We start from the raw sequence: 24,943 nt of genomic DNA on the forward strand, positions 1-24,943 counted from the left end.
CTTGCTAAAATTCAAAATACTAAAATCTTAAAAACCATTTCATTGTCTCAAGAGACTATCCAGTATCTCTGTTTCAAGTCTGAAATAGTTTCACTGGCTCATAAAGATCCATACACGTGGAACATTATAAAAAAATTTCCGAAAAGGAAAAATTAAATTTTCTTCAAAAATTACTATAACTGGAGTCATAAAAAAATATTTATCGCCATTTCATTTCTGTTAATCGCATACTTGAAGACTAGCGGGCTGACCGGCTCTAAGAGAACTTAAAGCAAAATGGGCGCTACCTTTTTATCCCGTTTCTAAAGACAAAAATCAAATGGGTCAGAGGAAAAATCGGCCAAGCGAAAAATTGCATAAAAGAGACAAGCAGGATTAATATATTTGCTACAAATTGCTTTTGAGAGCAATTAACAATGCTTTCCTAAAAAGCGCTTGTTAGGTCATTTATTATAAACATTTCTACGATAACTCGTTCTTAATGAGGATAAGAGATGATGAAAATACGCCACAACAGCGGCTGAAGTGGTTCATCAACACACACACACACAGAGAGAGAGAGAGAGAGAGAGAGAGATATAAAACGTGAACGAGAAAGAGAAGGAAAGAAACCCTAACCGACAAAGAGATAAGAAAATTTTTAATGGTGGGATTCCAATCCGCCATTTCTAGTTTTCCAGCCTGAAACCATTTTTTTGTCTCGAAAGTTCTGTCAAGTATCCCATCTCCAAGACTTTCATTGGCCATTATTGGTCGTTAAACTCGGACAAATACTGAAAAATTTTGGAACAATTGGATGTTTTCTTGCTAAAATTCAAAATACTAAAGTGGGATTCCAATCCGCAACTTCTAGTTTTCCAGCCTGAAACCATTTTTTTGTCTCCAAAGTTCTGTCAAGTATCCCATCTCCAAGACTTTCATTGGCCATTAATGGTCGTTAAACTCGGACAAATACTGAAAAATTTTGGAAACAATTGGATGTTTTCTTGCTAAAATTCAAAATACTAAAATCTTAAAAACCATTTCATTGTCTCAAGAGACTATCAAGTATCTCTGTTTCAAGTCTGAAATAGTTTCACTGGCTCATAAAGATCCATACACGTGGAACATTATAAAAATTCCGAAAAGGAAAAATTAAATTTTCTTCAAAAATTACTATAACTGGAGTCATAAAAAATATTTATCGCCATTTCATTTCTGTTAATCGCATACTTGAAGACTAGCGGGCTGACCGGCTCTAAGAGAACTTAAAGCAAAATGGGCGCTACCTTTTTATCCCGTTTCTAAAGACAAAAATCAAATGAGTCAGAGGAAAAATCGGCCAAGCGAAAAATTGCATAAAAGAGACAAGCAGGATTAATATATTTGCTACAAATTGCTTTTGAGAGCAATTAGCAATGATTTCCTAAGAAGCACTTGTTAGGTCATTTATTATAAACATTTCTACGATAACTCGTTGTTAATGAAGATAAGAGATGATGAAAATACGCCACGACAGCAGCTGAAGTGGTTCATCAACAAGAGAGAGAGAGAGAGAGAGAGAGAGAGAGAGAGAGAGAGAGAGAGAGCGAGGGAGAGAGAGATATAAAACGTGAACGAGAAGGAAAGAAACCCTAACCGACAGAGAGAAAGAGATAAGAAAATTTTTAATGGTGGGATTCCAATCCGCAACTTCTAGTTTTCCAGCCTGAAACCATTTTTTTTGTCTCGAAAGTTCTGTCAAGTATCCCATCTCCAAGACTTTCATTGGCCATTAATGGTCGTTAAACTCGGACAAACACTGAAAAATTTTGAAAACAATTGCAAGTTTTCTTGCTAATATTCAATATACTAAAATCTTAAGAACCATTTCATTGACTCAAGAGACTATCCAGTATCTCTTTTTCAAGTCTGAAATAGTTTCACTGGCTCATAAAGATCCATACACTTGGAACATTATAAAAAATTTTCCGAAAAGGAAAAATTAAATTTTCTTCAAAAATTACTATAACTGGAGTCATAAAAAAATATTTATCGCCATTTCATTAATTCTAGAAAGTATGCAGCAGCTTATTATAAAACCTTGGAGGAGTTCCCTTGGCCCCTGATGCCGGCAAATATTCAAAAACATGAAAAAATTGCAAATATTTTAAAAAATTGTTTAAATTCGGAATTTTAAAATCTTGAAAAACATTCCATTACAACTATAAAAAATGCCATAACATTATCAAACTCTAGATGAAGTTCCGTGGCTCTTGCGGATAGAGAAACCTTGAAAAATGACAAATAATTTTAATAAAACTTTAAAAAAATTGCAAGTTTTATTTTATAAAAATTGCTGAAACTTGTGATATTAAAAAGTTGAATATTAATCCATGACCAACAAAAACTTCCCAGTAACTTACTATCAAACTCTAATGGAGGTTTTCTGACCCTTGAGGCTCAAAAAGCCTGAATGACAATGTCAAAAAATTGAAAAAGGCAAAAATTGTCAAAAAAAGCTTAAATTCGTGATGTTAAAATCTTGCAAGACATTCCATCACATCTAGAAATTATACAGTAGCCTAATGTTAAACCCTAGAGGAGTTTCCTTGACACCTAGAGTTGATAAATATCAAAAAATGTCAAAAATTTTCAAAAAGATTGAAAAAAATTGTGCAAAATAGTACAAATTTGCGTGTTTTTAGCGAGCGGTTGTTCATCAGAAGCTAGACAGGGGAGGGAGGGGGGGGGGGGGCAACACTGGGATGGGGCGTAAACAGCGCGCGGGGGAAGGGGCAATAATGGGGGTATTAACAGTGGAGGGGTCTTCAACCTCTAAGAACCGCTCTTCACACCATAATTCTCCAAAACAGTTTGAGCTGATACAGAGCTGAAAGGCTCTAAGAGCACTTAATGCCCGCTGGGCCCAACCTGTTTATCCCGTTTTTTAGGACGAAAAGTCAAAAATCAGACGAAAAATCCGTCAACCGAAAATTCGCATTAAAAAAAGACCGACAGGACGAATACAATTGCTACAAACTCCATTTGAGAGCAATTTAAAACCAAGAGAAGGCCAATAAAAGCCTCAGCTATCGCTTCGCAGCTGTTTATCACCTAAAAAATGCTACAGAGAGTGAGGAATGACGTTACGCGTAAAAATTCCGCAAATGAGAGAAAGTCATCAAAAATGTTGACAATTTCAGATTCAAAAAATAATACAAAAAAAAGCAGCAAAGCAAAAAAAACAAGGCAAAAAACCACCTTTCAGTTATAGAAAACAACGGATTACCGTCCTAAGAATTACACTGATTGTTAAAAAGTCATGTCATCGAAACTGTTTTTTTTAACAAAAAAGGGCCTACATAAAGAAAAAGTGACAAATATGGTGGAGACGTATGAAATTGGCCCCGCACTTTCCTTCAAAGCAATAATGCTTTCAGGTCAAAAGCCCCCTAAATTAATTGCACTTTCGGTTTTGGAAAAAAATGTATAAAACCGAGACTCGTTGTCGAGTCCTAAAAACACGGGAATCTCAATATTCGCCAAGCTATGGCTTGGCACCTTAAAAAGAATCGCAAAAATTAGTACTGAAAACGAATTTTCTATGCCCAGGAGTTTTGGGTCTCGCACGCAAATACCTTGAAATGCACTAAGCGTTAAATTTGGTTTAATTTAATGTCTCGTTGCCAGCTCAAACAATATTTATATATTTGAGAACAGCATTTGAATGCAAACTAAAGTCTCAGAATACGGCTGCAGATTACTAACACAAATGTCTTATCTCAATTTCAAGCGTAGCTGTGGACTGAAAATGAGTCGCTTTTCTGAGATTCAACTAAAAGAGAAAAATTGCGACATCCGACCGAGTAGGACTTTTACCAGGAGCATCTTCATCTTAATTTCATAAAATGTCCTTCTCATTATTGTCTTCGAAAAAATTAACGATTATTGCAAACTATTATTTTCAAACAATTAAATCTAACGACTATTTACAAATTATTTACAAATTAATAGTACAAATTTGATTGACCGATTTAGCATCGATGATTGTTTGTCTGCGGCAGTTTACGGCAGATGTTAGTGAGGACTTTTTCGATGATCAGAAGACGTGCGCAAAAGGAAATTCTGCCTTCGTTGGCTGTAGAAGATCGACTAAGAAGCAGATGGTACCAGCCCAACCTTCGAACAGACTCCATGGCTCATCAGGCACACGTGCATTTAACTCAAAGTCCCTGAAACAGAGCACTGCGTTATAAATTTACAATCTAGGCAACCTAGGCTCCCATTAGTTCTCATGAAAGGATGGAAAAACGTACTAGCGGTGTGGTTTGCATCTGAAATTCCTAGATGAAGAGCCACACTATTCAATCGAACAACTGTACTTATGGAGCGGGAGACACTATTGACCAATCAGTTTATTCAAATTGAGTGAGAACGTTAAGTAAGGCACTTTTATTATGTGACAGTTGGAGGCAAGCCAATGCAAATCTAATAGCAATTGAGCTCAGCTCATTAGCATTTCCGAATGAGTAGTTTTCCTCAAAAAACGAAAAGCAAATATAGGAGCGCCGTTAGCTTCAAACAAAAGAAAGAACAAAATAGCTCCAATAGCTCGTAGACCTGCAGTCTATGTTCACAGTAAACAAAATCTGTCAGTTTGAAGCAAGATATTTAAAATCGAAATGGTGCATCAATATGCTCGAGAAGCCCTTCTCATTTTGGCAGAAGGTTGTTTTATTGATGAAAATAGTGCGTATCCTCAGAGATAAAATTGTCAGTTTCTCGAAGTAAAACATTTTTTAAAAACAAAATTTCGAGTTTAGATAGGCGATCACTCACTTATGATTTGGAGCGCAATACGGTCAAAATGGGTGGCTCTTGATTGATAGATGTCCAAAAATCTCGGGAGTTACATAGAAATTTTGAAACCTTAAAAATCATTCTTTTGACCGTATTTTTTAAGATAATGCTCCTGTGCATAAAACAAAGCAATTTCTTTAAAAAGGGGTGGAAAGTACTGGAAGGGAATTACTGGAATTGAAAATAAAACTTTAGCTTTCAAAGGACCGGTCGGCTTCGGCTCAGCACACCTACTGCTATCGCGGCTATTAAAAAAACGAACAGCTCCCAAATGACCGGTCGGTTTTGGTAGTAGAGCTTAGGGAGGTTAGCTTTATGGGAATGGGAGGGTAGCTTTATGGGGGGGATGAGCGGATTGGGGGGTTATCAAGCGATAGGGTGGGGGGCTAAAGCTGGACGAGAGGGGGATCCATATCACCAGCTGGAGAGAGGTGGACGAGGGGTAACTGCGTAACTGCGCGGGTCACACATTTAAGATCAAGAACCACACTTTACAATTTGAATCGCATAATTAGAGACTAGTAAGGCCCCAAGAGCTGCCTGTGGTTAGCCCGTTGGTTTTAGAGGACAAAAACTCAGAAGGGTTAGACGAAAAATTGGTCAAGCAAAAAAAAGCCGAAAAAAGACAACACGACTTATATAATTCCAACAAACTTCGATTTAGAGCCATTAAACACATTTCGGGAAAATAGAAATTTTCTAGCTGTATGACCACTTCAAAATCGATGTGATGCTTCAATTCAATTTAGCTTCTAAACTAAAACGTACTCAGGCAAAACTAGGAAAACATAGCATTCGCTCAATTGAACTCTGATAACCTAACGCATTTCATATTGATGACAGGGAATTATCTTTTTATCCCGTCTTCGTATTTCGCTTTTGACTTGACCGTATTCAAATATAGCTTTGATTTGTGAAAGAATGTTGAGAGACAAGTAGCGGAACAGGTGATCACCATAAACGATCTAAACAATCCAAAATTGCAACTTTTAAATGAAAACATAGCCGGCATACTGCCGGAAAAAAGCCGCCATTGATTCGCATAACACCGACTGGGATTGAAGACAATGAAAAAAATATTTCTCATCAGTTAGACATACTACTGTTTCTTAAAGAGAGGAAATGAAGATTCGGTTCTCCTTCTTTTCATATAAGCTCGCCTTGCAGAGGAACTGCTGTTTAAAAAGACTTTGAAAAGAATGAAACTAGATTAGAAAAGTCCGAAAGATTTCATGCAAAATGTCAAAAAGGAAGAGAAATGATATAATGCTATAATAGCCGGCTGAGAAGATGAGGGCGGCTATTTGGCACTAAAAAAACTTTCGGCCATACTTTTGATAGGTCTGCCATTACATAACCAGATCTAGAAATCATAAGTTGAAAACTTCCCAATGAATCAAAATATTTATTCAACTGTTTTCTCTTGCCTTGGGGCTTACACAGCAAATTTAGTCGATTAGATGCATTTGCTGATATAGATAATATTGCAGAAACCGCGTTGGAAAAAACTGATAAAAAACATAGCAGCTAGATTGTCAGAAAATAGCCGCAATAGCTTTGTAGATCTGCAGTCCCAAAAATAAACAGACCAATAATTTTTTTTTATTAAATGGTGAGATGTGAGATTTAAGAATCTGTATTGTTCATTGATGCTTCTTTTCGCTGCTCTCAAATAACCTTTAATTAGAGTGGCACATACTCACTTGACCTTATCGCTCTGAATTAAAGGACAGTCAATTTCAGTTGAAATTGCATGAACAAATGAACAAAAAGCACACTTAAATTTGTTGTGACGTCATATGGTCGTAACAAAAATCGCGACGAAAAACATAGCCAAAAGAATTTCGGAAACGACTCGAATAGTCGCGTTCAGGAAACAATTACCTTTTAAATCCACTGGTTCCTACTAAAGTGACTACTAAAAACAAAAAAAAAATAAGGCAAAAAATGATAGCCCATAAAACCAATTGAACTAAAAAAATACAATAATTCTATATAACATACCAATTTTTGCACTAAATTTATTTTTTTTGACAATGGAAAACATCGAAGCACGCGAGAGGCAAAAGTCAAGCCATGTTAGGCTGCCAAACATCTCGGAAGAAAAATTCGAATACAGCAGGAAGTGGCAAAAATTATAAATTTTTTTTTATCAATTTCTGTAACTTCTCTCTATCGAACCACTTTTTTACAACAAAAAATAGCAATCAATTGGTAACTAAATGAACTTTGTCGCTAAAACTATAAACATTAGTTGTCGCCTCAAATCACAATGAACGCAATAAAATTAAACAATGACAAAAATTAAGTCGAAATTAATCATGAAAGACTAAAGAGACAGAACAAAATTCCAACGCAAAATTTTTATGTTACCAAAAACAAGCCCTAAAAATATTAGCAGAAAAAGAGCGTTGTTAAAAAATTGTAAAAGTGAAGCGAGCAAAAGAGTGCCATTTTATGTTGATAAAATCAATTGCATACAAAAACAACTCTAATTCAAAGGTAAAGGACAAAATTATTAGTTCAAATCGATAATTTTCAATTTAACAAAGGCATGACGAATAAAACTATAGGTCTTAGGAGAATGTTAGCAAGAACCATGCTAGAATGTGGTGAAAGTGGATAAACTGTGCAAAAGATGAAAAAACTAATGAACAATTTCTGAAAAATCAAAACTATATTATAAACTCTAAAATCAAAAGGAAAAAATGGGGCAAAAAACATGATTTTTTCTTATTAGGCAATAAAGGTTTAAGAACATCACATAGTCAAGTTCCCGTGTCAGTAAAAACTGACAACAGCTCAATTGCCAACAAAAAAGTATTCGAAAAAAAATTTCAAAATATGGTAAAAATGTTCACTGAATTTTTAATTTTAAGGGTTAACGCCGAAAACAACTCCATTAGCAAAACGAACCGAAAACACCGATGGTGCACCAAGAGACTTTTTATGGTAAATAAACTCAAAGTACAAACGAAACTTAGAAAGCTGCCAAAATCGGATTAGTATGTGTAAAATTTAATAAAACAAAAACGCCTCACGTGAAAAAGAGGCATCTAATTCAGGAATAACCGAAAAGACGTTGGCATATTTACTATTTTGGCTTTAAAAGCACGCTCAAAGAACCACAAATGAAGAAATTATTGAAAAAAAGTCCAAAAATTGACAAAAAATATGGAAATATGCACTTGAAACGCATTATTCAGCTCTCAGGATCATTGTGGTACCGATTTCAGATTGTTGCATGTCCAAGCGGCATGGATTAAAATTTACTTCTACAAAAACAAAGCTACATTTGAAAAAATTGGGCCACATGGACAAAAAAACGCTAAAAAAACTCATCTACACGCACCAATCTCTCAAAAACTCTTTTCAATCTATACGCACCAATCTCTCAAAAACTCTTTTCAAAGTGAAACATAACCAACTAAACGTCGGAAGAATTGCTCTCAAACGACTAGTGGGAGACGTAATGAATTGCAGCCTGCTTCAGTCCGGGAGGGGGGAGGCAGGGAGCCTAAATGGGACTAAGAAGTTCAATAGTGGGTTTCAAATAACAACATTAGAGGTTAACATATACCAATATTAAGATTTGCAATAGTGGGTTTCAAATAACAACATTAGAGGTTAACATATACCAATATTAAGTAAAAAATGGCACCAGTTTCGGCGCACTTTTCATTTGATTTTTAGTATTAAATTGCCGCCAATTGAGTTCAGCTGCTTGAAATTGTGATTGAGAGAGAATTTTAGATCATGCGAAACGCAAAAAGTCAAGGGCGTAAAAGTCACTCGAAAAGTCGAAATTGTCAAGCGAAAATTTTGCATAAAAAGACACACGTTTACAATAATTGCCATGAACTTCGTTCAAGAGCAATTAAAAAGTCATACACTGAACGCAGCGCATGAACAAAAAACTTCTCTTGCCCAGAAAAAGCTAGTTCACATGGCAATTTTATACACTGTCACTATTAGGTCAAAACGCCGCCTGAACAAATAGTACTTCCGGTTTAAAAAAAACCACAAGAAAACCAGTACTTCTCGAGTCGTAAAAAACCAAGAGAAGGCCAATAATAGCCCCAGCTATCGCTGTGCGGCTAAGAAATATTACACAAATTTCGGCGCACTTTTATTTGACTTAATTGCCGCCAATTGAGTTCAGCTGCTGACTCTTGTAAATGAGAGAAATTTAGATCACCCAAGGCGAAAAAGTCACTAGAACAGTCAAAACGGTCAGGCAAAACTTTTGCAGAAAAAGACCAACACCTTTACAATAATTGCTTCAAACATCGTTCGAAAGCAATTAAAAGCGTTTGGCTACGTAAAATTATTTTAAAAAACGTGACGTTGCCACAACCCTTCCGAGTCCTAAAACCAAGTACTGCAATAGTTTCGCTCAACTTGCATTTTTAAAAACTATAAACTATCAATCTCAAATAATTCCATTAACCTTTCACTGTCTTCAGTGGTGCTGTTCCTTTCTTTGCGATACAGCAGCTAACTAAAAGTACTCATGCACTCATGCTTAGTCTATAATTTGTGAAGTTCTGACGATCGGCCACAAAACAATTTTAAACCCCCTACCTAGTGAATAAGAACTGTGCGAACTGCAGCGCTCTGTGGTAATATTTCACGTCTCCAGTCAGTCTGTACATCATAAGGAATGCATAGCCATTGCCAGCTACACCATGACAAATACCCGGGCCCTTCTTAAGTAACCCACGCTTCCAAATCAAGTCAGCTGCTCTAACACAGCTGCTGAGATACTTCTCTTCTTTGAACACCAAGTACGCCTGAAAAACAATTTACAACTTGAGAAATTGAAGATGTGAGTTGGGATATGATTCCGTTCGTTGCAAAATTCGTCTCTAATTCAACAGTTTTATCAAATCTTAAACTATAAGGTAAATTTGATCATTTTTTAAAACATAGCCGGCAGATTGCCGGAAAATAGCCGCGATAGACGCTTGTGGCCAAAAATGAATTGAAACAACTAAAGAAATAAGATACAGATTGACCAGACTCTATTACTCAGGAATTAGGGCATATAATTTTGGCACCACTTAGATATACACTATTGACCTTTAATTAGTAAATCTTCATAAAATTTAAAGTTCCCTAAGTGAGTTCAGAAGTCAATTTTTTGAGTGAGTTAAGTCACGCAATTGACCTAAGAGCAGAAATGACGTCACGAACACAAATTTTAACTGCAAAGCAGTAGAAGTCACTGAAGTCATTGAAAAAGTCAATTCCAAGAAGTCAGGGTAAGACGGAACAAAAATCTGTCAGACGATTAAAAAAAATAGGAGCGCAACAATAGCCGCCTGGAATTGCTGACGCGGCTATTAAACAATTATATATTTTAGGTTTTATAGGATTTCGAGCCAAGCGCTTAAACATCAACTGTAAGCTGCGGTATTTCACATTTTAAGGTCATTTTCATACGCTTGTGTGCTTCGCAATTAATTAATTTGAATGGCTACGGATGAACTCAAATTTTGTAAAATTCGAAACTGTTTTCATGCAAATCTACCTTCGCAATGAGGTGAATGACTCCGGGAGCACCATGGCACCAATGCACTAACTCGTGTTCCTGTGGTCTCTTATGTGTCAACTCATCGGTGCTTGGCTCAAAGTTCCCGTTGGCCTCCTGGGTTTGGAGGATGAAGTCAATCGACTGCTTGACTTGCTGTCTACTCTCGGGGTTTGAGACAACTGAGGGTTCATTCAGAAGGGCTAATAGAATTCCAGCCAGTCCATGTGCCATTCCTAGAACAAAACCTTGTTTAAAATAACAGGTGGACGTTGACAGAGATAAAGGCAATTAATCTGTTAAAAAATTATGGTAAAATTTCAAGTTTGTAAAAGCACAGTTTGCTAACTGTTCCATTTACTCACACAATAGAGACAGAACTTGTAACTGACACAGAACATCGGAACGTTGGTCCGTTACTGGCTTCACTTGTTATTGATTACTTTTGGCTTGGTAACATTGCGGCATATAGAACAACATAGCCGGCAGATTGCCGGAATAGCTGCGAAAGAATAGACCTGCGTGCCATATAATAGAGATAGAAACAGATACAGATCTAAATTGAAAAAAAAATTGACGCCGCTCAAAAAACTAGGCTAAAAACATTCAGCAATAAATTAATACAGCTTGTTAAAATTCATTCCACAGAGGCCTCTTATTAGGGACCTTTACTGCACATAGGAGTTCCTTTGACCTTAAACAAATTCAAATTAAACTTAAGTTTTAAAGTGCAAAAGTCATTTTATTGAGTGAGGTAAGTCATGTATGATCAAAATCTAATCACGCAAATAACCTAAAATCTTTCGCAAAAGCGAGTGAGAAATGACGTCACGCGCGCAAATGCCGTTAGTGAGAAGAAGTCATTCAGAAAATTTGACTTTTTCAGCTTTGCGGTGTGAACAAATGTAAAACGAAAAAAGAGCGTCAGACGACGAAACAAAGAAAACCAAGAGCACCGCAATATAGCTACGCTCAGCTTACAGCTTCGCAGCTATAATAAGCAAACAAAGCTCCAAACAAGTAATTCGTTTTCATGCTATCGGGCTTTATCAATTTATCCCGTTTCTGAGAACATAACCGACTAAACGTCGGACGAATTGCACTCGAACGACTAGTGGGAGCTCTAATCAATTGCAGCCTGCTTCAGTCGGGGGACATATTAGACTAAGAAGTTCAATAGTGGGCTTCAAATAACCACATTAGAGGTTAACATATACCACTATTGATTTAAAGTGAAAAATAGCACCAGTTTCGGCGCACTTTTCATTTGACTTTTAGTATTAAATTGCCGCCAATTGAATTCAGATGCTTGAAATTGTGATTGAGAGAGAATTTTAGATCACGCGAAACGCAAAAAGTCAAGGGCATAAAAGTCACCCGAAAAGTCAAAATTGTCTAGCGAAAATTTTGCATTAAAAAGACACACACGTTTACAATAATTGCTATGAACTTCGTTCAAGAGCAATTAAACAGAAGTCAAATCCGTGAGACAAGAAATATAAGATGCAGAATTCCAGAAACTACTATAAAAACTAAATAATAAGATCAGCAAAAATGTCACACGTCTATGAGATCTGAAAATCCTCAAAGTATATTTTTCTAGCATTAAACCTGCTTGCATAGTAGCTTCACTTGTACGAGCTTTAATATTAAGTAGTTTTAATTCTTTTTCTGAATTTCCGGCTAATCTCAGGTATCTAACCCAGATATTCGTCTCCATAATAGGCGTACATGAGCGGACACTGTCCCGACTTCCTGAAATGTGATTCGGATGCCATTCCACTTGTGATCATACTGTTACACAGTCTTTGCCTCACAGCCCCATCAACTGGAGGTCCCTGACCCAAAACTCTGATGACACTTTGCACAGCTGTCAAATAGCCCGCTCTGCCCACAAACAGCTCATCGCCTCCATGTTTGAAGAAATTGACCGGCTCACAGATACAACTAGCCGCACTTAGACGAGCCAACATTTCTGAAAAAAAAAACATCAGTTATCATTTAGTGAAAATATTATCCGTTTAGGCATTTCCTTTTAAACTGTTACTTAGAATTCTATGACTAAGTTTAATTTTGGACCTGCTGAATTCTGCAACATCACAGATTGTGATCATCAATCAACTCTAATAGCTTTTTGCACTAATTTCAAACATCTTAAATTACATTGAATTATGACACGAATCGCTTTTACATTACTATTCTAATTCCCAATCATAAACTTTTGAACTTTTTAATTCTCTCCATCTAAATAGGATCTGAGCAAAGAAGTACTTATTCGACATTTTTATTACAACTTTCCGCAGAACCAACAAGAGCACAAACCTCTAAGCCTCTCTTTCTCTCCCAATGATTCGTAAATGAAAGAAGCAGTCACATAGTTCCCCACATTCCCCAACAAGAATGCCACTTCGTCAAAGTTGTCTACGTGTTTTAGAAAGATCTTGCCCAGTGCGATTTCCATGTACATTTTGGCGGTCTGTAACAGTTTTGCATTGTGCTCTGGGAACAGTCCTGATTTGGCTATGTACCACAGACTGAAGGCCATGCCACTCAGTCCCACATATAAGGAACCCTCTGCTTTGCCTAGAAATTACAATAGAAGTTAAAACCCCTTTCTCTTCATCATCACATCAGATCAGTACGACTTAAAACTTCAATCGATTACAAAATAGTACAGGCAAATTTAAAGGCTAAATCTCATAATCGGGAAAAATGAAACGAGCACGAAATGATTATTGGAACAGTTCTATTTGCTATAGTCAATTTTTAAAATTTATGAGATTACAAAATAACAGTTTAATTACCCACCCCGCCATTGAAATCGAAACAAAAAGGAAAAGACCAGAAAAACGCAACTGCCAAGATGCTATGATTTCTTTCTATAGTGCGTTTTCAAAGACGTTGCCAGAAATTTGTTGAGACAGCTTTATTGTATCAAAATAATGAAATTTAAATTGTCATTTGATTGAGCGACCAATGTTTGTTTACATATAAAATTTACTGGATTTCTTTCGTTTTTTTTTCGGTAATCAAAACTATATTCAACGATATTTTTGATACTGACTTTCAATTTCAAAATAAATCAAGTAACAATTTCTCTTAAACAAAACTTTAAACAAAAAAATGTCTCCGAATCACTTGCCAGTTCTGCAAGATTGAAGTAACTTTCTATTTGATAAGGAATAACTTTGCGAAACGTCAGCTAAAAGCACACAGCGATTCCCGTTCTCAAAATATTTTCTGTTTCTATAGCCAACGAGCTTTACAGATAGAACATACTGGTTCAGAATTTCTTATTAAAAAATAAAAACGTTAGCGACACCTTAATAAATCCAAAAAACTACCGTTTTTTATCAACTACCGTCGAAAGAATTACTCTCTAATGACGTGCGAGGGATTCGCTTTGGATGCTAGCCTTAGACTGCGGGGAAAAAGCGTGAGGGTTTACACTAGAAGTCAAAAATTGCTTCACATCATAAATATCTGAATCCACACAGGGTACACAGTAGCTTAGCAAGACCGTACACTAAGAACTTAGAAAAAACTATACGACAACTCCTTCGACATAATGTCCCCTCTTGTACGACGTTAAAAGCAGTAAGTATATTTAAGTAAGCAAAAAAACCTTAAGTATATGATCAAGCTGAAGAAATCAAATTTCTGAGCAGATATAGTTTCCGAATTTAAAGGAAGCCCACTCAAATAACCAAAACAATTGCTTAAAACTATCGTACATCGTACTTTTTATTTTGAATAGAATCTTCAAGGCCACAATATTAATAGTCATGTACGTTGTTAGTTGCATCAGTTGTGTCAATATTTTTCTTCCTTGAGTGCTAGCTGTAATTTTTTTAAAATGTTCAATTCCCTAGAAAATTGTGACTAAAAAAATTTTCATTTCAATTCAGTAGACTGCTTCAGTGGTTGCCGAAAGTTTGAAGAAAAATTCTTAATTTATAATAGGATTTCATATGGAAGTTTCCTAGAAAGGTGTCCTGGAGCTTCCGAGAATTCTGCTCGGTAATCTCAAACTGTAATTCAGTGCCAGAACAAATAGTGACACTTGAAAAAACTTAGCCCTAACCTATACTCGGTCACGAAAGAAGTCAATGTGGAATTTTAAACGGTTCACTGCCTGTTTTTCAAGCTATTATTTGTCAGTACAAAACTGGCCACTCGTTTTCATACTTTTTAATCAGTCAATTTTGACAAATCGATATATTCATTGCATAGTGAGTAAAATCATCAGAACACCCGTCCAAGTAAAATATTTGAACGGAGATTTTTTCGAATTTTGCTCAATAATAATTTGCAATAATAAAATAAAATATGCTCTTTTGTAAGGATCTCTTCGCAAAAAATTGTCTGAATTTTCTGGTAATTTACTTTTTCCTAAACACCAAAGCAATTATTTTAGCTAAAACTGCTAATAATTCTCCGGGACGCTGCCCCAAAACTGCCCACACAATCTTCAAAGACTAAAAACTTGTTTTAACAACAACACTTCTTGATGTCAATAAGAAATCAAGTTTAAGCAGAGATTTTAATCACCCTGGAAGAGTAATTGAAGGGACAACATCAGTAGGTCTAAAGCGTTAATTTTAAAAACTCCTTTTGAAGTGAACCGAGAAATTGGTGTTTGAACAAAAGATTTTTCATGTGCAACCTAATTTGTTTTTGTCATGATTTGCTTGCAAATGCTGATTTTGAAAATGATAAATGAAACAAAGTGGTGCATATATGCTTTGGTTGGATTTGATCAATTACCGCTGTTGAATTTTATGCCTTTGAAAGTTTTTATAAAATAAAAGTGTATAATTGAGTTAATACAACTGAGTTGTATAATTGAGCCCGTGTTTTCTGTTTTTGTCGTCGCATCATAGAATCTCAAAATTGGCAAGTCGCATTGACATTTGGCGAGTAGAATCTAGTTGATGTTTTCAGAAAATCGCGTATGATTTTATTAGCTGTGAGACTCAAAAGTGGTCTTGACTGTTCACAAAAATTTGCTTGCACCTGTTGTTTTTGACAAATTTTTCCTTTAATCGCCGAAAAGTCTCCTTGTTTTTTAAACAAGAATAATATAAGATAAACATAACCGACTAACGTCGGGCGAATTGCTCTCAAAAGACCGGCGAGCGGTTGGCTTCGTCAGTTGCTAGTCACGGGGGGGGGGGGTGCACCGGGGGCTGATGGGGGGGGGGGCAACAGCGCGGTGGGGGGTGGAGGCAATAGTGGGGGAGGTGTCTCAACCTCTAAGAACCGCCCTTCACACCATAAGAATAAGTCTCCAAACCAATTTGAGCTGAAACAGAGCTGAAAGGCTCTAAGAGCACTTAATACCCGCTGGGCGCTACCTGTTTATCCCGTTTTTGAGGACGAAAAGTCAAAAGCGTCAGACGAAAAATTGGTCAAGCGAAAAATCGCATTAAAAAAAGACCGACAGGACTAATATAATTGCTACAAACTTCGTTTGAGAGCAATTAAACAAAAATTTGAGTTAATAGTTAACGGCTTGACTTATACGTTTGTCTTGAAAGAAAATTTAATTCCAAAAACTGATAATTTTGTCGTCCTGTTTGACAATTTGCAACGTAGGCTCATCAATGACAACTCCCATATGGCTAACAGTAAAGAAAATGGAATCACTTTAGCTCTTGTTCCAATCTAACGTTTTTTTAAACAGTTTGATTTTTCAAAAATCATGAGATTTGCCAAAACTGTTGGGTTTTTTTTCTCATTAAAACAAGTTTCAATCTCAACCAAAAAACATCGGCCCTATAAAGTTGCATTTTAAATTCAATAGTATTTTCAGTCTATGCCTCATGATATCAGAGAAAACATACCCAGTAGATTCCCGGAAAAAAAGCCGCCGTTGATTCCCATAACCAAGATTGGGATTGAAAGAAGAGACAAAACTAGTGAGAAAATGATTTTTGTACATACAATTTTTTAGTGCGAACTATTTTTTATGTCATTTTGGAGCTGAATGTACTCCTGTTTCGTATTGAGACCACGCACGGGCTATTATCAATACCAATAAATATTAGAGATGGTAACTAAGAACAAATTTCCAGTAACGGGCATCTAAAATTGGGTTTTATGGTTTATCCCGTTCTGATTTTGTTTTCTGATACCGACTCTGTTCATTTTGAATTGCTTTGCTGAGCAACTGCTGTATAAAAACACTGAGCAGCATGAGAGAAGAGAGAAACTAGCCTAGAGAAGTCAAAAAGATTTCACGCAAAATGTTGAACAAGCTGTGAACTAAGGTAAAGCGAAATTTTTATTTGACGAAGTAAATAACATAGCAGGACAAGTCCTGACGTACAATTCCAAGAATTTTCATTGACTACTCAAAAACTAGACCTAGAAGGGACAATGAGTGAATTGGGCAAACCATTTCTAAAAAAAATCGGATCGAAAAAAATTTTTAAAAAAAAACTGAAAAACAATGTCAAAATGCCGACCAGGATTGGGAAAACCATTTGGAACAAAAATCGTATCTAAAAAATCGACAAAACAGGAAAAATCAAAGTGAAATTGCCGCATGTGAACAAAAAACCACTAGCGAGAAAGCTATCAAAATTTGTATGCTACCATCATTTGATCACGCTACAAGAAATCACAGCGCACTCTTTTTGGTGACTTCTAGGGTTCAATAGCTGAAGTTGTGCTGAGGTCAATTTTTACTGAATTCAAAACGGGGATTTGTAAAATGTCTTTCTTGAGCGTGATGCAATACCTCACTCGGTAAAAACAACTTCGGTGCCCACTTTTTAATTCTAAGTAATAACATGTCTAATCTGCTTTCAAGCGAAACAATCGAATCTCTTTTGTGGTTCTACTTTTCATCTAACGTCTTTCTACTTTGACAGTGCCTAATATTGAAAATATATTGAATGCCCTTAATCTGGTTAGTTAAATTTTTGTACATGCTAAGGAAATAAAAAAGAGCCGCAATAGCTTCGTAGAATCTGCAGAATAAAAAAAAACAGTAAAAAAGACAGACCAAAAAAATTCGTCTTTTCATTAAAGGCTGATATGTTATATTTTGATTAAAATCTGTATAAAATTTTGCTGCCTCTTTTAGCTGCTCTCAAATCTTCATATAGAGTGACACACATTCAATTGACCTTATCTCTTTGAATTAAAGTAAATAAGAGTCAATTTCAAAGTGAGGAAGTCGTTTTTGAGTGAGGTAAGTCAAGTGCCACTAAAAATTTAATCACGCAAATGAACAAAAACTCGCTCCAATGACGTCACGCAGGCACTCTAGTTGAACTTGCATGAACGAATGAACAAAAAGCAGATTTGAAGTGGTTGTGACGTCATATGGTCGTAACAAAAATCGCGACGACATAAAAAACATTGCCGGAGGAATTCAGGAAGCGACTCGAAGCATCAAAACGTCACAAAAAACCGTAATTGCAGCTGAAGATATTACCTTATGTATTAAACCATTACATCACCAGATCTCATCTCAAAATTGTTGAGATTTAAACCATTGTCACCAAGAGAAACAAAATACCGCAAAAATTTACATTATTGAAAGCGTTTGGTAAAAAAGTCTGAAATAATTAGGATGGTCAAAACACTGAAAGAATGAAGAAGCTGACAGGGCTATCAGTCGCACTCAAATAATTCATGATTCTAATCTCAAAAAGATCGCGAAAGCAAACGGCAGGTACTAATCTTAGAAAATTAGTTAAATTTTTCAAAAAAAGAATGCTCAAATTTAAGAATCAGAAAACCACTAGTTGGATTTCTAATCACTGATAGTAAGACAAAAAAAATTTACCTTGTATATATTCTTGATATAATTTCATACTAATTCAAAATATAATTAATCATAGAAAAGACATAGGCAACAGAAAAAGATTCAAGGGCAAAAAATCGTTTAAAAACAATACCAAAGCCTGAAAAAACTGCAATTAACAGTAATAAGTGGAAATTTGGGAAAGGCTTTCTAACAAACTCTCAGTACTGCCTTATGCTGAATCAAATCAATTGCAAACCAAAGAAATGACGAAATTCTAAAAAAGGCTGAAATCATTCAATTTTTTTTACAATTGACAAAATCAATGTAGCGAATATAAATGTAGGTGCCAGGACATAGCGCCAAAATGATACATACAAGAATTTGAAGAATATGGACACAAAGTAAGTAACACCGTAACAAAAAGACATTCTTGATTTTTGAAAGTTAAAAATAAAAAATCAAGAAATATGAATACATTTCATTGTTCAGCATTCGAAACATAGAAAAGAAAACGAGTCATCCCAGACAAAGAATTATCCTCCTGAACAGATTCAAAAAGCAGAATTCAAACAAAAATTTTTGAGACTGCATTTATGAAAAAAAACTGTTTTTCAAAAACTTAACAAACTAACGCCAAAACGATTGAATTTTTATTGAAACGAAAATTGAGTCCCTCATGTTGCACAAAAATACTATTTCTAGTAATTAAAACCAAAATACGAACAAAAAACTGAGAAAAATTGGAAAAGAACCACCAAAATCGCATTAGGATATGTAATTTTACAAAACAAAAATATATCGAGTTGGAAAGAGGCGTTGAGTATATGAAATACCAAAGGGAACTTATTTTCAACAAAAAGACGGCTGAAAGATCCATTGAACAAGTTTCAATCTCAACCAAAAAACATCGGCCCTATAAAGTTGCATTTTAAATTCAATAGTATTTTCAGTCTATGCCTCATGATATCAGAGAAAACATACCCAGTAGATTCCCGGAAAAAAAGCCGCCGTTGATTCCCATAACCAAGATTGGGATTGAAAGAAGAGACAAAACTAGTGAGAAAATGATTTTTGTACATACAATTTTTTAGTGCGAACTATTTTTTATGTCATTTTGGAGCTGAATGTACTCCTGTTTCGTATTGAGACCACGCACGGGCTATTATCAATACCAATAAATATTAGAGATGGTAACTAAGAACAAATTTCCAGTAACGGGCATCTAAAATTGGGTTTTATGGTTTATCCCGTTCTGATTTTGTTTTCTGATACCGACTCTGTTCATTTTGAATTGCTTTGCTGAGCAACTGCTGTATAAAAACACTTAGCAGCATGAGAGAAGAGAGAAACTAGCCTAGAGAAGTCAAAAAGATTTCACGCAAAATGTTGAACAAGCTGTGAACTAAGGTAAAGCGAAATTTTTATTTGACGAAGTAAATAACATAGCAGGACAAGTCCTGACGTACAATTCCAAGAATTTTCATTGACTACTCAAAAACTAGACCTAGAAGGGACAATGAGTGAATTGGGCAAACCATTTCTAAAAAAAATCGGATCGAAAAAAATTTTTAAAAAAAAACTGAAAAACAATGTCAAAATGCCGACCAGGATTGGGAAAACCATTTGGAACAAAAATCGTATCTAAAAAATCGACAAAACAGGAAAAATCAAAGTGAAATTGCCGCATGTGAACAAAAAACCACTAGCGAGAAAGCTATCAAAATTTGTATGCTACCATCATTTGATCACGCTACAAGAAATCACAGCGCACTCTTTTTGGTGACTTCTAGGGTTCAATAGCTGAAGTTGTGCTGAGGTCAATTTTTACTGAATTCAAAACGGGGATTTGTAAAATGTCTTTCTTGAGCGTGATGCAATACCTCACTCGGTAAAAACAACTTCGGTGCCCACTTTTTAATTCTAAGTAATAACATGTCTAATCTGCTTTCAAGCGAAACAATCGAATCTCTTTTGTGGTTCTACTTTTCATCTAACGTCTTTCTACTTTGACAGTGCCTAATATTGAAAATATATTGAATGCCCTTAATCTGGTTAGTTAAATTTTTGTACATGCTAAGGAAATAAAAAAGAGCCGCAATAGCTTCGTAGAATCTGCAGAATAAAAAAAACAGTAAAAAAGACAGACCAAAAAAATTCGTCTTTTCATTAAAGGCTGATATGTTATATTTTGATTAAAATCTGTATAAAATTTTGCTGCCTCTTTTAGCTGCTCTCAAATCTTCATATAGAGTGACACACATTCAATTGACCTTATCTCTTTGAATTAAAGTAAATAAGAGTCAATTTCAAAGTGAGGAAGTCGTTTTTGAGTGAGGTAAGTCAAGTGCCACCAAAAATTTAATCATGCAAATGAACAAAAACTCGCTCCAATGACGTCACGCAGGCACTCTAGTTGAACTTGCATGAACGAATGAACAAAAAGCAGATTTGAAGTGGTTGTGACGTCATATGGTCGAAACAAAAATCGCGACGACATAAAAAACATTGCCGGAAGAATTCAGGAAGCGACTCGAAGCATCAAAACGTCACAAAAAACCGTAATTGCAGCTGAAGATATTACCTTATGTACTAAACCATTACATCACCAGATCTCATCTCAAAATTGTTTAGATTTAAACCATTGTCACCAAGAGAAACAAAATACCGCAAAAATTTACATTATTGAAAGCGTTTGGTAAAAAAAGTCTGAAATAATTAGGATGGTCAAAACACTGAAAGAATGAAGAAGCTGACAGGGCTATCAGTCGCACTCAAATAATTCATGATTCTAATCTCAAAAAGATCGCGAAAGCAAACGGCAGGTACTAATCTTAGAAAATTAGTTAAATTTTTCAAAAAAAGAATGCTCAAATTTAAGAATCAGAAAACCACTAGTTGGATTTCTAATCACTGATAGTAAGACAAAAAAAATTTACCTTGTATATATTCTTGATATGATTTCATACTAATTCAAAATATAATTAATCATAGAAAAGACATAGGCAACAGAAAAAGATTCAAGGGCAAAAAATCGTTTAAAAACACTACCAAAGCCTGAAAAAACTGCAATTAACAGTAATAAGTGGAAATTTGGGAAAGGCTTTCTAACAAACTCTCAGTACTGCCTTATGCTGAATCAAATCAATTGCAAACCAAAGAAATGACGAAATTCTAAAAAAGGCTGAAATCATTCAATTTTTTTACAATTGACAAAATCAATGTAGCGAATATAAATGTAGGTGCCAGGACATAGCGCCAAAATGATACATACAAGAATTTGAAGAATATGGACACAAAGTAAGTAACACCGTAACAAAAAGACATTCTTGATTTTTGAAAGTTAAAAATAAAAAATCAAAAAATATGAATACATTTCATTGTTCAGCATTCGAAACATAGAAAAGAAAACGAGTCATCCCAGACAAAGAATTATCCTCCTGAACAGATTCAAAAAGCAGAATTCAAACAAAAATTTTTGAGACTGCATTTATGAAAAAAAACTGTTTTTCAAAAACTTAACAAACTAACGCCAAAACGATTGAATTTTTATTGAAACGAAAATTGAGTCTCTCATGTTGCACAAAAATACTATTTCTAGTAATTAAAACCAAAATACGAACAAAAAACTGAGAAAAATTGGAAAAGAACCACCAAAATCGCATTAGGATATGTAATTTTACAAAACAAAAATATATCGAGTTGGAAAGAGGCGTTGAGTATATGAAATACCAAAGGGAACTTATTTTCAACAAAAAGACGGCTGAAAGATCCAAAAATGAAGAAATTAATTGAGAGAAGCAAAAAATTAACTAAGAAATCAAGAAATATGTGCCAATTTTGAAATTCAAACGCATTTTCATGCTCTGCAAAACACTGTGGTATCAACTTCCGAGGTTTACATTTCAATATAGCATCGATTAAAAATTGTTTCTACAAAAAACCAAATTACAAGCAAAAAAACTGGGCCACTTAGACGAAAAAACAGCAAAAACGGTTATCTATTTGCCATTCAGTCAAAAACTACTTTTCAAAGTCAAAAACTCATTCACTGAACGCAGCGCATGATCAAAAAACTTCTCCCGCTCAGAAAAAATTAGTTCACACGGCAATTTTACTCACTTTCGCTTTTCGGTCGTCTGAACGAATAGTACTTCCGGTTAAAAAAACCTTAAGAAAACCAATACTCCTCTTCGAGCCGTAAAAAAACCAAGAGAAGGCCAATAATAGCTCCAGCTATCGCTGTTCAGCTATTAAAAACTTCACTAGCATGCACGCCTGAGAATCAATTACTCTGTATTACATTTTCATATCTCAACTTCAATTGCAGCCATTTAAGTTAGTATTTGGATAGCAACGTTTATTCGCAAAGTTGAACACATTTTACGTGGGAATCAAGTTACTCCTGTTTAGTGGAAAGTTATATCTCTATATTGCTTTTCTTCCATATGTACATTTCTGCAACCTACGCCAAGTTGAAGTTTGACATCCATGAGTTGGGGTTCATATTTATTTGGAGCGTTCACTTTTATTTCAACGAATGCATTGAAGGACTATCTCTAAAATTAGTGCTCTACGCTGTTGCGTAATACTGCCGATGAAATGAAATTCAGTCCTCAAATTCAAATAAACGCGATTCAAGTTAATACGCATCAATCTGTGCATCAATAAGCATACCAACGTACGTTCTGTGGTGGGATTTCTAGGAACAGCGGGAAATTTGTTCATCAGTTGGTTGGCTAAATCCAGGATCCTGGCCTTCAGCATCTGATCGTCTGGTTTCACGACTGCACCAGGGGTATAGTCGCCCAATTTGTTCTCAAACCTCCGGCTAGACATCTCCCCTATCTGAAGTCACGAATCGATCACCGCTGAAAGTTATCATCTAACTGGTCGCCCACTTTTAACTTTTGCCGGGGTGTAAGAAGGACGTAAACTGTCACAACGATATTCATCGCCAACTGATTATAATTATTATTTGCTCAAGTTGCTGATAATCAGACAAGGGACAGATTAAATTTTCACTAAGGGAAACTTATCACTTCTTTTTAAAATAAGTAGCTCAAATCCCGTGTTTTTCCTAGATAAAAATGAGAGTAAAACAAAAGTCAAATTCATCAAGTAATCAAATTATAAGTCAGCATCAAAATTAAGGGGTAATGCGTAATCAATGTCCTTCGGCAGTAAGATGCAAAATAACTCATCTTAAGCTTTAAAACTGAACGGGAGGCAAGGTAGTTCCAAAAAATCCCTATAAAAGTTCGAAACTTCATCCGATGTCTTAATTCAACCTGCCAACTAATCCTAGTCCATATTTCAAAATATCCTTAACAGTTAACGCATATTGGACTAGTAGAATCAGCACACAAACAGGTTACTCGACAAGAAAAACAAAAGCCAACTATTGACTGTTACCTAAACGCAAAAAGCCAAACCCCAAAAAACCCTTTGTCGTTAAACAGTGTTGAACAGTCTTTATAGCAAACAACCTTCGAAGTGAAATTCATACAAATCGAATTTCCCGAAAAAATAACAATTGCAGCATTAAAAAATATATGTAAAAATCAACGCTTTCCGCTTAAAAAAATTAGAAGTAAGGTCCAAATTCCAGATATAACATGTAACGAGCGTATCGAAAAATAGCAGCGATCTTATACTTATTTCACGAAATTGACAGGTTAGAACTAAGCAAAACCAACCGAAGAATTTGGGCGCAATGCAGGCTAATCATTGGCTCAATTTAAATAAAGAATCTCCGCCCTGGAGTTTAACAGTTCAAAACTCAGAAAATAACTTTTTAACGTGGAAGAACTTTTTAACGTGCATGAAAAAAAATCAGCATCGCTATAAAATTCGCTGAGAAGCAATTCAATAAAAAGTCCAGTCCAATATCTAAACTTCGTGAGATTCAAATGGTTACTTTCCTTTTCTCAAACTAACATTTGATGGAAAAGTCTTAACAGTTACACATTAAAAATTAGTCAACTATACCACTCAGTGAGCTAAAAGAGTCAAAGCAGAGAAAATTCATTGAGAAACTGAGAGTTTTTGTCTAAGTGGTAATGTCTTAGTAAGAAAAAACAACAGAACTGAACAGCTAATTCTCTTAAGGTCGAGCAGTCGATCAATACAAAAAAGAAGCATCCAAAAGTGGAATAAACTTCCGCGTGATGTCCGGACTATCAGATCAAAATCAAAGTTTAAACGCATGTTAAAACAGCATCTGCTCCAACAATTCAAACTTGTACCGTTGGAAAGGAACGTTGGTGGCTTCAAAGTTATTTTTACCTTTAGAAAACGGAACCACTAATTTTGATTTTTAACATTGTACTGATTTTGTTTATATAATTTTAAACTTGTAATATTTAACCCCTGGGTTATATTTTCAATTTACTTGTTTAAAAAAAGAAAAAAAAAAGAAACGACTTAACTTTAATATAAACGTTTATATAAACCCCTGAATAAATGAATTCATTCTTTCTTTTTTTGTGCAAATAGCTACTCTTGAGCCACTGACTTTTTGTCGCCGCGATATGAAAATATTCTTTCCACTTGAGAAGTACATTTTGTTTCTATTCACACCCAAGACAACATCCTTCTACAACACTTTTCTCAAAACTATTGGGAAAAATCACTAGAAAGGTTTCCACATCTGACTCTTAAAAAAAGAATCACCTGAAGAGAACCCGAAGTTTTACCAATGAGAATACCTATTTCATATTCCTATCAAATCGAGCCTGAAAAAAATGAGTTTTAAAGCTGTTCACATCCAATCTGAGCTAATCAGGTATTGATAGGGCAAATTTTTCAAACGGTTGTCAATCAAGACG

At 35.3% G+C, this 24,943-nt stretch overlaps 1 protein-coding gene across 1 annotated transcript; it reads right to left on the minus strand.

Moving 5' to 3' along the window:
- Nucleotides 1-3,906: 3,906 nt before the first annotated feature.
- LOC142343095 (lanC-like protein 3) lies at nt 3,907-24,856 on the minus strand. Its single transcript, XM_075394784.1, has 6 exons — nt 22,799-24,856; nt 12,677-12,937; nt 12,057-12,329; nt 10,355-10,590; nt 9,406-9,614; nt 3,907-4,193 (listed from the first exon to the last, which is right to left on the minus strand). Exons 1-6 carry the CDS (start codon nt 22,950-22,952, stop codon nt 4,061-4,063), a joined length of 1,266 nt encoding a protein of 421 aa, XP_075250899.1. The 5' UTR covers nt 22,953-24,856; the 3' UTR covers nt 3,907-4,060.
- Between the last annotated feature and the right edge of the window lie 87 nt (nt 24,857-24,943).

Source organism: Convolutriloba macropyga, chromosome 1, assembly GCF_964194025.1.
Source record: "Convolutriloba macropyga chromosome 1, txConMacr16.3, whole genome shotgun sequence".
In the NCBI taxonomy this organism is placed as follows: Eukaryota; Metazoa; Xenacoelomorpha; order Acoela; family Convolutidae; genus Convolutriloba; species Convolutriloba macropyga.